Source organism: Seriola lalandi, unplaced genomic scaffold (genome assembly GCF_002814215.2).
Source record: "Seriola lalandi dorsalis isolate HSWRI2012SDOR001 ecotype SW California unplaced genomic scaffold, Sedor1 jcf7180002054906, whole genome shotgun sequence".
NCBI classification, from domain to species: Eukaryota; Metazoa; Chordata; class Actinopteri; order Carangiformes; family Carangidae; genus Seriola; species Seriola lalandi.
The window spans coordinates 25,726-39,340 of NW_019525458.1; the positions used below are offsets into that span (position 1 = coordinate 25,726).

At 42.7% G+C, this 13,615-nt stretch overlaps 1 protein-coding gene across 1 annotated transcript in view; it reads right to left on the bottom strand.

The window, feature by feature from the left end:
- Nucleotides 1-1,127: 1,127 nt before the first annotated feature.
- dse (dermatan sulfate epimerase) overlaps nucleotides 1,128-13,615 on the bottom strand; it is a 25,303-nt gene continuing 12,815 nt past the window's right edge. Inside the window, exons 4-6 of the mRNA XM_023430510.2 lie at nucleotides 8,218-8,457; nucleotides 5,555-5,762; nucleotides 1,128-4,625 (exon numbers count right to left, since the gene is read on the bottom strand). Of these exons, the coding sequence (XP_023286278.1) occupies nucleotides 2,879-4,625; nucleotides 5,555-5,762; nucleotides 8,218-8,457 (2,195 nt within the window). The 3' untranslated portion in view covers nucleotides 1,128-2,878. The remainder of the gene's footprint in view (nucleotides 4,626-5,554; nucleotides 5,763-8,217; nucleotides 8,458-13,615) is intronic.

Consider the following 13,615-nt stretch of genomic DNA (forward strand, 5'->3'; position numbering starts at 1 on the left):
TCGTTTCTTCTGGAGACAAACTAAATAAATCAGCTTTCCCTTCCACCCTCAAGTGTTTGGGCCAGGCCGGACAACAGAGGTCACTTTTCATTATAAAGGAAGTCGTATGGAGCACATCTGGAAGTGATTATCTGCTCAATCATAACAAAACAACCCACAGCATTTTTGTGAGGAGAGGAATGGAAAGATATTCTTCTCATTTCACTCACTTGGACGAGTACGAGGCGAGCTGAGTTAAGCCAGTGATGAAAGTCACAAAGTCAACAGAAGGCCAAAGGTTTTGTTACATCACAGCTCTGCACACAGCACAGCTGGACCCCCCCTCACTCCAACAGTTGGATGGAGAACAAGAAATCAGTGTTTGTTTCAAATCAAAATTATTATTATTATTATTATTATTATTGTTATTATAATAAACATTAAAGGGCTGTGAAAATGAATCTATTCTGTTGATGATGGAAAAAACAGTCCTGATCTCTGATTGGTTTTTTTTCCAGGGAATATTTTTGATTAGTGTTTATATAATGATTTTATTCAGCGTGGATGAAGCAACACTCCACCCACAGCTCGGAGGCACGTTGATGCATGTGGGGCGTTGAGGGTGAAGAGTCCAGCGTCTAGACTGTGTTGATCTGGAGACTTACAACAGATGTGTCTCAGCATTGTCAGTTGGTAAATAAAACTTTCCACTTCAGAAATTCATCACTTGAGAAAATCTGTTTCTCTGCTGCAGATTTTATACATAATAGACAACAGATCTTTTTCAACAATGGGGCACTGATTCCTCCAGGAAACTGTTTCAAGTGTTTATCAAAAACAAAGGGGCTTGTTTATATCTAATAAAACAAATGCTTCAAAGCCGGTGTGACTACTGAATGACTGCTGAGCTGTGCTTAGTAACCATTTGGTTTTCTGTAGTTATACTATGTTGGCCAACAGAGAAATGAAAAGGATATGGCTGATGATATTTTTGTCTCATTGTCAACTATTCCCATGTGCAGTTCCCCTACTAACAAGTAATGTGTGTGGGTCTTATTCCGCTGTGCCCTAGAGCTCCACTGTCACATTTTCCAGTTCACACATTCACTTAACACAACACAACAACACAAGGAATACACACCTTCGCATGTGTGGGTGGAAATTTTATTCACAAATGGTAAAAAAAAAAGAGAGAGAGAGACCATAAAAATATATCTTGCTTTCACATATATACATTTAAATGTATTTCTATGAACTATGTAGACAGGACAAATCTCAAGTACAGCTGTGGCGACTGCATTATAGTGGCTAACCTTGAGATCTTTGATACAAGGCAGGAACCTCTGAACACTACAAACGACAAACTTCACACAGACTCGGTTCTAAAGCTCCACAGAAGCTTATTACATCAGAGGTGATCTGGTTTCATCTCGGCAAATTCATCAATTCCTATTTGGAATCAGTTGTTTTTCCTGAACACCCGTTAGGTAGATCTTATCGAAGGTGTCAGGGCCAGTGTTAGAGGAAGAAAGTCTGAGATTTCAAGAATTAAATCATAATATCATTGAGAAAAACTCATGATATTATGGGAATAAAGTTGTAATTTCAAGTAAAAAAATAATATTATGAGAAGAAAGTTGTAACTTTTTAATTTACTATCCTTAAGCCCCCTGAGGCAAATTTGTGATTTAGGGCTGTATAAATAAAACTGACTTGACTTGCCTAGAAAAAACTATAATATTACAAGAATAAAAAAAATAAAGAGAGTAAAAGTCACATTTTTATGAGCGTATAAGTCGTAAATTTCAAGAAAGTCATAATGTTACACAAAAACATAAAAACGTCAGAAAATAACAATAAAAAAAGTCATAAAATTCAGAGAATAAAAGTTAAATTGATATAATGAAAATTAAATTTACAATATTAGGAGTATAAAATCATAATTTTGGGGGAAATACTCAAAATATTATAAGCAAAAAAGTCATATCAGGAGAACAAGGTAATTCTGTCACAACTGGGGTCATTTAATTTCACGATCCTAGACTCTGAGATAATGAAGTGTTTATAGATGAACCCTGTGACTTCAGGTCATTTGAATCCCTCATTTGACATGTAAATGTTGACGGACGGCATTAAGACTAAAATATGAGTAGTACTTAAAGAAGCATCTTATAACATTACGACTTTATCGTTTAAATATTGACTTTTTTTCTTGTGTAATCATGATTTTTGTCAACATACATATTTTTTCGTGTTCGTTTAGAACTTAAGTCCTGAAACATAACACGACTTCATTCTTATAACATTACACATCTTTTGTCACAATACGAGAGCTGCAGGGAGGACGTGTTTTTGAGGGCAAACCCGGATGTCGGCGTCTCTCTGGTTCCCTCGAGAAAAAGCCGACGTGTTTGGAAAATAAACGCTGTGACGGACTTTTATTACGATTGAAGCCTAAATACAATCGCAGGGAGTAAAAAGCTAATGTTAAGCTATAAACTAACTACACGTCGGTCACATGACTTCAACGTCACCACCACTAAACTTCAACTTGTAGTTTGATTTAGGTCTGGGGTATTTCATGACGTATTTTATGTCGAATAAAACGTGAAAGTGTTTTGAGCTTGTGTTAACCACGGACATTCAAAAAACCCACAGATTTCAGGACGAGGGAACAGGAAGTGCTAAAATACAACTAACTTCTGGGTTTTAGGACTCATTCCCGCGGAGCTCTATAGCACAATTTCTTTTCTTGAAATCTCAGATTCTTCTTCTACTACTGGTCCTAATATTCTGGTGCTAAGATCTGGCTCAGACTGAGGTGTGGGGTGCATTTAGCTCACCATGGACAACAGGTCATTTGATCTGTAGCTGGAAGACCCCTCACCCGCTCACGATGTTAACACTGCGTGTGAGAGCAGGAGGAGTAGAGGTACAGTAAGATGAAGCAGTCGATCAGAAGGATGGTGTAGAAACACCTCTGCGTGTGCAAGCTTCGACCCCTCTGAAAGCGAGTCAGTAACACGGCCAGCAGCAGAAAGAAGGTGAAGGTGTTCAGGAGGAGGAAGAGTCGTATGTAGGAGGCTGTGCTGGGGAGACCCTCGCTCCCCGCTGTGGCCACCATGTGGACCTCTTTGAATTTGCGGCCCTTGACGAAGCCGCCCTTTCTGTTCTTGCGACTGTCTGTATAATCCATGAAGGCCCGCGAGTCGGCGTCGCCCTCTTCCGGACTGTCCTCGTACGTTCGCTTTGAAGTTTTCTGCCTCTCCTTCTTTTCACTCACTTCAATCTGTGCAAAAATGTCAGGTAGACTCTCAGAAAGCTTGTCCCCAAGGTTCACCTTCTTCCCCCCTTTGCCCTTGCCCTGCTTCTTGGACATAGCAAACATCTTCTCGATGGCCTCCTCCGTCTTCTTTTTGTCAGAGAACTGGAGGAGGCGCTCCGCGGTCTTACGGAAGCTGGCGGTGTTGAGGACCCGTCCGAGGATGTGTCTCTCCATCTGCTGGAAGACGGGCTTGACGTGCTGGAGGTTGTCCTCCATCACGTTGACGTACTCTTCCACTTCCTCCGGCGAGCTGTCCGCCGCAACTGCAGCCTTCTCGAATACGATCTTCTTGTGGTCCAGCAGCACCATGGAGTACAGAGGCTTGCTGGTGACCTCTCCGGTTAGCAGGTAGATGGTGTAAGTGTGATCCTTGGTGGCCAGGTAAATATCCACGCGCTGGTCGTCGCCGCGCAGGCTGAAGCTCTGGACATCCACCCCTGGTCCAAAGAAAATGTAAGCCACCCTCGTGTGAGGATACCTCAATGGCATTGTGACGTTGACGTAGTTAGAGCCGTTGTACGGGTACCCTCGAGGGTAATTCCAGTATCCTATCACTCCTCTGTTACTGTAGCCAGTGTCATCCATCCAAAACATCTTGTACTTGTCCTCTCCGTGTGATACGAACGCTCCGTGAACGCCATCTACTTTTGTGCCCTGGAACGGCAGCTCCGTGTTGTGAAAGAAGGCGCTCATGGCCCTGGTTGGGCTGTCGGGATCCAGGTGGATGTGGTCGACGAGGAGCAGGAGCTGTGGGTGAAGGAGGAGCAGGTTCCTCTGAAAGTTCCTGATCTTCAGCTCCGGATTATAAGCGGAACGTCCCTCGCCACGGATGAAGACCATTCCCTGTCTCTCCATAGCAGCTTCTACTCTGCCCTGGGTGTCAGCCGCCAGCCCCACTTTGTATTTCAACCACTTCGAGTCGCAGGCCTCTGTGACCTGTCCGGCCCACGGCTTGAAGCAACTCCCTGAGACAGCCGAGCCAAACAACACCGCATTGTTCAACAGGGTGTACTTGGGTCCGTACAGCGCCTCCGTGATGAACGGGACGCCGTTGGGCGCAAAGGTGAAGGTGTTCTGATCCGGGTGCTCGTGGCCGGCGTTAAAGTTCCTCCACCCTTTGATCCACTCTTTGTACTTGTTCCGGTGAACGATGTCGAAGATGGCGCGTCCACCCAGCTTCCCTGACTTGAAGGACACGAAGGTGTGGTTGGTGTCTGCAGGTAAAGCGCTGCCGTACGTGACCACGCCCCAGTCCTCAAAGTAGTGGAGCTGCGATGTTCCAAAGTCTGACGGAGGCTTGGGCATCAGGCTCGGGTCAAACCTGCAGAATACAATCAGAACACCTGCTTCAGATCAATGAAATACTTATACGTGCATTAGATTCATGAGTACGGAAGCCCTGAAAGTCAAGTGAACTTTTTTAAATCTATTTTTTTAATCTCTCTTTGTTCTTTATTTAAATGAAGAACATACAAAAGCACACGTGACCTTTTTTAAGTGTTTATACAGATTAAAACGAGAAGTTGATTAACAGACTATTTGGGATGAGACAAGAATTTTAATGAGTAATCCAGTTTTTTTTCTAAGGTTTCTTTATGGTTCCAACATTTCAAATATGAGCTTTACGATGTTTTATATCATTGTAGATTGAATAATGACTCAGTTTTGAAGTTGGTCAGAGAAAACAACATATGACGACATCACCTTGTGTCAGTAAACTCAATCAAACAACTGATTATAGCAAAGATGTGATTGTAAATAATACTAGCATGAAGAAAGCAAGCTCTGTAATTATTCAAGATGAAATAAGGTGCAGTTAAGTGGTTTTTTTGTTTAATTTACCCATGTGGGTCCATGTAGTGCTGATGATCCAGGATGACAGACACCAAAATATTACTTGCCATATTACTTGTTAAGTTTGTAATAAGTCAACGGGAACACTTAATGCACCAGAACTAAAAGGCAAGATGCATCAATATTTTTTTGTTGGTCTGGAACTGAAACTGCAGGTGGGAAAGCAGCCAAATGAGTAATTAAGAAAATAATGGACAAATCAAAAATGCCTTGATTAAAAGATCAAAACCTTGGAAAGTCCTTGTATTTAAGAAATGTACAAGGCAACAAATACAGACGTGCACGGTACCAAGAGATAATAATGTTCCTTGGGTGGATTTCCACTTTAATAATAGCTCCACGTAGACAAACTGCAGGAAGATGTTTCCCATTATTAAACTGAATTCAGGAGCTTACCAGATGAACTCTGTGTGGAGAGTACACCATCGCTGGCCCTTCCCAGCCTGCCCTGGCCCTTCTATCACCCTGTTTTGATGAATCAGATCCGCCAGCCAGTTTCCACTGCCATTACGCAACACATAGCGGTCCAAGAAGACCAGCTGGCTTTCCGGCCCATAGAACCAGTTGTAGTTGGAATCTGCGATGGCTACGGTCCGCTGAAAACCTGGTGGAGGCACAAGAGTGGACAACTTGAGTGGTGGCTGCAGAAATTATATTATATCATGAAATAAAAAGCCAAAAGAAAGTCTAGTACAGGGGGTCTGCAACCTTTTCTTTTTTCCTCTCAGAGCTACAAAAACTAAAGCGGCTGAGAGCTCCTCATGTCTGATATTACTGGTGACACTTATTCACATATTGTATGGAAACGCTCAAACTGATCTCCGAAGCAAACCAGCTGAATAAAATATGTCTTTGTGTAGCAGCAGTCAGTTTGTACCGAAAACTAATCGTCATAAATCAGTCAAACCTGAACAAACATGATACACAATTATTTCCACTGTCCATTTCTAATAATATAGTTTATAAATCAGAGGGAAAACAAGTTCTTCGTAACTCCAGAACTCGTCACGTTTTCTTCAGTATCAAAGTAATCCACTGATAGCTGTCAACAAATAGAGAATTTGGGATTCATAATTTCCCAAAATGTAAACAAACATTGGCTCAATGAGTTTAGTTTAGTTTTTTAACATTATCCAAAGAGTTGCTGAGGCTGGATGTCTCCTAATGCTGTTGTTGTTGTTAATGTCGTTGCGTTGTTTAAACTATGATTCGTACAAGCTGTGGTGCAATTTATTACAGGATTTGACGAAATGCTAAATACGGATTTATTTCCAATGACCAAGTGGAAAGGAACAGTGTTGCCGACATTCAACACTGACTCGGAGCTACGATGTTAGCTGCACGTTATAGCGTTTACGTCCAGCCATAAACACGCAAAGAGGCAGTGAGAGGACAGCAATCACCCAACTGATTCTTCAGCTCCTTTCACTGAGCTCACATTTCAAACTCCTTCAGCTGGCACACGAATTGACAGACACTTCTTCAAGCACTTGAACCTCTTCTTAACTCAACACTTCCAGCTGTTTCTATCACTTGCACATCAACTAACACTTTCTTTTAGTGTTTACACCTCGTGCTTGGCTTCGATTTAAACCATTACCTCCGTGTGCATATACGGTGGATTTCAATACGTTAGGATTGTTTCAGTTATTTTAAATGCAATTTTTTGTCAGAAGTGAGCACACATTATTTTCTAGTGTTACATTCTGATTACCGTCCGTCAGCTCTACACACACACACACACACACACACACACACAGAGTCAGTCAGTGAGGGGACAGCAATCATCCGGGCTGCTAAGGGGCCAGTTGAGGATAATCTGGCCTTGTCTTCCAGTCTGGTGGAGGGAGAAAGCTGCTATTGTGGCTCTGGGTCTGAGGGCTCTCCTGGCTGGTGCAATTAGAGGTGCTGTCTGAGTGCAGCAGTGCCGTTCAGACACAATACAGAAACTGTTGGCGGGGGGCTGTGAAATGTCTGAGCCTGACCTAAGGGGCCCCCTCCTTCGCCGCTGCCCTCCTCCTGACCTTCGGATGAAACTTCCAGGACGCCACTGATCCCCGCAGGCCTCAGCTCAGCTTTGAAAAGGATCCAGGAAGGTAATGACTACACGCATGCATAACCCATATCAGCTGAGAGGAGAAGCTACTCTCCAATGTGGCAGCCTCAGGTCATTTTCATGCCTAATCTAAAACATCCAGCTCTTGGCATAGAACATGTATCCACGCCAGTGCTAGCATTAGCTGGCTAGCTAAGTAACCATTTATTCACGGATTGTTGACTTTGGCAGCCTGAATATATCTGTTCAGGAGAGAAGTACGGCGCCCCTGAGAGCTCAGCGCACTGCAACTACATGCTCGCAACAAATGTGCTGCAAATACACACAACACTACCAAACACAGAAATGCACCACAAGCGGCACGGATGGCAACGGAAGTGTTTTCCAGGGGACATAAAAAAAAGTGACAAACCCGTCCGGGACGCACTCAACGCTTTGTCAATACTTAAAAAGAAATAAGCCGTGTGTGTGTTTTGTTTGCGTTGTGTGTGAGGATCCAGCTGAGAACCAGGTCAGAGCGAGGTGAGAATGTACACGGGGGCGTCAGTGTTTACAGCTTTGATAAGAGGATGAAGTATGAGGGATGAATCATTTATTTAGCAAAGCCACAGTATAAACAGTATTTTATATTTTATATTTCTAAAAGTAAATCTGGGGCAGCCTGTTTGAATGGGGCCCGATGAGGCCGATTGAATCAATAATAAAGCTGCAGTCATCGCCCGTAGACTTCAGTTAACATTGGCCAATATATATATATAGCCAAAGCGGAGGCGGGTGTGACTGTGTGGCCAGAACCTGTGTAGGCCTCAGAATCATTAAGGGAACTGATAAAGAATCTGACCGACAAGCAGAATCCATAATGGCATTGGTATCAATAACAATCTCACCCCACACTCTTGTGTATTTGCAGCACGTGTGTCGGACCGGACATTTTATAGTGTATCACATTCGTACGTCTCTCAGCCTTTTTTAAAGAGGAAACAAATGGTGATGTGGCAGTTACCGGGCAGGATGGTCCTGTAGAGGAAGGCAAAGTGTTTCAGGAGCCAGGGGTGGTCGAAGTGGCTGATGGCAAAGTGGCGCTGCACCAGGAACATGTACTGGAACAGAGAGCGGGTGGTGTAAGTCCCGTAGGCCACGCCTTCGTACAGGGAGCCGTCCGTCACGTCCCGCAGGAGGACCATGGACTTCTCCATGATGGACAGCGCCTGCTTGGTCCACAGGTAAGCCTCCTGAAGGTAACCTGGAACACAGGAATCAGAGATGGAGTCACAGGTTAAATAGAGTTAGAGGTTTTATGTTTTACATTTTCGACTGTAAGTAGCGATGCAACCGATGTCCAGTCCGACTATGACCAGTGCTCACTGGCTACACAAGTTTGCACATGCTCCCCTTCAAGTAAATGGGAGCGTGTCCAAACATTTACCTGGTACTGTCTGTTTCCAACTGAGCCGCCACAAATGCCCTGGTGCTTAGACCCGGCAGGGGGGTAAATTTCTCTTGAAATACACTGAGGGAAACCCTGTGTCAGCATTAAGTTAGGCTACTGTCGCATGGTGCTGCAGTGCAGATTCAGTCTCACTTACAGCTGCATTAAAACAACTCAAGAGTCAGGTCTTGGCAAGTTGATTTACACATGCTGCCTGGAAGGTGAAAAACAACCTGGCTTTTCTTGGAGGAAGTGCAGTGTGATTTCTGCCAGTAGCTTCTGCTCGAAGCGCTGATGTTGACCTCAAGATACAGTACGTATTGGCAAAGTGTGAACAGATAAACATGTTCAAAGGGCTGCACAATTAATCAAAATACTATAGAAATTGCTATACAGTTAACTGCAGGTGCATTATACAAATCACAGCAACAACAATTATTTTGTTAAAGTTAAAATGTGACACAACAGACCATAAATAAACATTGCTCTGCTACAGAGACAAATCTTCGCACATACATTGTTCCAGACAGACCTTTAGTAACCTTGTCATATTAATGCTGGAATCTGATTGGATGACAGAAGGAGTTTAAATCTTTTCAGGGTGCATTCAGGTAATGTGCGAGGATGAAATGTCAAATATTTCAAACGTGTCAGAGCATCAGATTTGGTGGAAACTGCGTCTTCAAGAGTGACGTGAGTGAGTATGGAAGTTAAATCAGTCCAGCTCCAAACAGCAAGGTGATAAGACAAATCAGAGAAGGAATTATGATTATCGATGATGTAGTGGACATGACCTGCAGCAATAGAAAAGGCAATATCTAAGAGAAAAACAATCTTGCCTGTACGAGTTATGATTCAAGAGTGTAAAGGTGAGGTTAGCTACTAGCCACATAGTGGTGCTAGTTATCTCTCATTTGAGTCAGAGGAGCAGAAAATCAGTGGGAACACATTTCCCAAATATAACTCCTGTGGTATGTACAATCACTGAGATACTGTTAGATTTTTATGCATTTTATACTAATCCCCGTTGAAAAGCTGCTGACAAGAATTATACAGTATATATGGCCAGGAATAGATTTCTGCAGCTTTGCACAAACAAAGAAAGAGCAGTAATCCCCTTTGACGCTGGGGCCTTGAAAATGCTTAGATTGTAGAGAATACGGTATGTTCTCAGCAGGATGTGAAGTGAGAGGGGCGAGCGGGGGCCTCGTGTTATGAGTATATGAGTGCGAGTGTGTTATGTCACTAATGGAATTAATGAACACCAGCATTACAGCAAACAAACGTCCTCTCAGTCTGTTACCTAAAGAAACCTTCCACACACAGCATCGCTATGGAAAGCATGACACCACTATGGCACACTACACCATGTATACTCTCTCTCTCTCTCACACACACACACACACACACACACACACACACACACACACACACACACACACACCGGATCACACACATAGAGTTTACTATGAGAACAAGCGACCACATAAACACTCCAGCCACAGCTCTTTGAGGAATCCCGGGGGCCATCGGCAGTAACCGGTTGGGTGGGTGCAGGCCCGGGGTCCGCCCACCGGAGCCGTCCCCAACAGTGTTTGGTTTGAGCTTGGGGACCGCTGGAACCACACAGGGCAGGTATTTACCATCAAACAGAAACTCCTGGCACGCACAAAGACCACATTTACACAAACAGAGCTTCACCGGCACTGGCACAGTCCAGGGCCACACTCTCCGAGCAGCGTAGGCTTCCAGAGGCTTCAGACACTTTCCTCAAAAAGTAAAAACATAATATGAACAAGTCCAATTTTCATGACAGTTGCAGAATGTGTCAGTGGAGTACCATGGCTTCCTGTTGCTCGACTAACGTAAACATTTCACTAATTTACAACTGAATATTTTTGGCAAGTTGAAGACACAACATTTGTCATATTGTTGTAAAAATACATTTTCACCTTCTGACCTTCAGTCACATGATGACTGTTACTCCATTATACCCAGCTCTGCTGCACCGTGCCTTAAGAAAAACACCTTCCTTCTTAGCTAGCTCTTTTAAGCTAGCTAATGTCTAACTGTGTCTAACTGCTGTTTGGAGCTGGGCAGGAAGTGTATTGTGAGTTTATCATCTGAGAATCTTTCAGCAATAGCAACTATTAACCACATTAGTCTAAGATTTTTCCAGAAGAGGAAGAAAAGAACAGTTTCAGAGTTAACAGAAAACAGGAAAGAAACTGAGCAGTCAGCATGAGCGATGATAGAAACTATAACAGAACAAAGAAGGTAGGCATCGCGTAATGAATCTCAAATGTCATTAACAGAAAATGGCACAGAGCTGAAGGGCACACACGAGAGAAAAGAGAAACCATCACATAAACCCACATTAAAAGGAAAACACATACCAGACCAACTACATCCTGTCGGGCATGTACAGCACAGTCACAGATGTATCGGAGGAACTGGACAGTGTTGTGCATGAACGTTAAGGATGTGCATGTTTTTGTTGAAATTATCCATTCGAAAACTAATGAGCATGAATGTGAAAATAAGAGTGACAGTGAAGGTATACTGTAGATGCAATGGTAAATTTACATTGCGAAAAACTGGGAAGATTTTACGAATATAAAACCTTCATAGATTAAAAATTCATAATAGAAAGTTGCAGTTTGAGTCTCTTTCATTTCTTTTATAACTATGGTCTATGGAGAAATGCTTTTTGGGGCTGCTGGAGATTTTATTTTATTTATTTTTTTACTCCGAGTGGCCACTGGGACAAAGTGGCAGCAAGACTGAGTGGTGGTGCTGTATCCAGAACAGAACAGTAACTCTGGTTTCACCTATAATTTCCTGTTTCCTAGAGTCTAATAACTCGGCGAATTCCTCTACAGTAGGTTTTGTTTTGTTTTTTTTTGGTCTGACTGGCTCCCATGCTGTTGCCTGGTGCCGGTTCAGTTCAGTTTTGTTAAAGGTGAGAGGATTTATTTTCTGATAACGCTCTTTAACTCGACCTTCACTTTGTCACACGAGTGTTGCTGGAGGGAAACTGCAGGGATCTTGTGAACATCTGAACCGGAGGGGGGGGGGGGGCTGGCAATTATTTTCTAATCTAGTTTAAAATTAGGGGTGGGACAGAGTAAGCACTGAAATATGTTTCCCACATGCTGACAGTTTTTACATCCATGTGCTTTGCTATAGTTTTGGCCTCTTCATCGCAAGAATCCACCAAAGTCACACGAACCTGTTCACACTGTCTTAATACTTTTGGACTTTCCAGCAGATCCTTTAACCTCAGCCACTCTTGCCACGTGTGACGGTTATGGGATAATGTTAATGTTAAAAGAACTGACTAGAGCTAAAGCTTGCTAACATTAGCCACCATGAGCTACTGGTCACACCAGACCAAATGAATACAATCATAGGAAAAAAGTTTCCTTTTACTACAGATATAAAACTCATCAGAAACAGCTGAAGAAAGAACCGGATGACGCAACAGTAGTACATTGCATTACAAGTCATTTTTTGGCTATTACATTTTCTGGAGCAACATTTCAGTTTCACAACAGGGATTAGTAACGTTTTATCGTAAGTCACTGACTCTGGAATGATGAACTTGGAAGCATCAGTGACTCCACATTTACTGTAAGGCCCGTGACACACTGCTCTTCCACCCATGTTAACAGGTTGCAGCAGCCTGTGTGAGACACACGTCTGAGGCGTGGCTCCAGCCTCTCTGCAGCGGCGCGTCATACGCAGTTTTGGCGTGGAACCTATTTTTCATGTGTGAGGTGCAAGAATAGACATGAAAAAGATCTGTAGATAGTCATACTGACATTATACCAGCAAGATTACATAACTCACACATTTCAAATTAGTTTCAATGTCTAGGCTGAATCTGAATATTTCACAAGTAAGAGCCTCTACCTTGTTGAATTTTAATATTTTGATGTTATTACTCTTCAGTTTAATTTGGCTTGGGCGAAATCCAAAATTTAATATCTCAATACAGTCCAGATCACATTTCTGTTTTGTTTTTTTAATGATATATAATTATGTTATTGTATTTAAGGTGTTTTCTTTTAATAATATATAGTTATATCATATGTATGTACTGAAGCTGCCACTGAACAGCCGTTCAAAGTTATATTATTAAAAATATCAGATATCGGATTATTGAATATCAGCACAATACTTTGCAAAACTAAACTTTACAAAGGAAGCCAAAGCAGTTTCATCACAAACACCTAAGCCCACGTGTGCACTGATAGTAACTGATGAATTGCTCTGATAGACTCTACAGTGTGGGTGGTCAGGGCGAAGGATGTGACACAGCGGCCAGCTGGGGGTTCACTACAGATGAACTGTATTTAAACTGTGCGCCGCTCTGGCGCTTGAAGGCACCAACAAGCAAACACCTGCATCTGGAATGCATGTCTCCTCTAAGCTGCCGCTGCCTCCTTATCTGGTTATCTAAACAACACGAGTCTGTCGGAGCTTTACAAGAACCAAAACCACATGACAGCACAAACATTTTTCATTTCTGTGAACTTGTGATTTTAAGGCACAAAACAATTAAAAAATAATAACTTTGTCCAACATGTCAGCAGTGGGCTGAAGTCTTGTGATAGATGACTAATAAAGAGGAAAAAGAAACCAGAGTTTCTTCATTTCTGGCAGTTCTTTCTGGAAAATTTCCATATATTCTGACAGAATAATATTTGGGCGTGATGCCATCCCTCTGCACAGGAAATGAATGATAGTCACACAAAGAGGTGAAGAAGTGACGCCTGAATGAAGCTGCTAAATCAAGCGGCTGAAATAAGATGATCATTGCAAATGCATCATGTGTTAGCGATCTAACAAGAAGCAGTTTTCTCACCCCTGCCAGGTATGAAACCATCATCTCTGCATGAGGCCTCCGGTAAAGCACACAAACAAATAAAATCTGTCGTAAACAAACCACTAAAGCTGCGGCTAAACA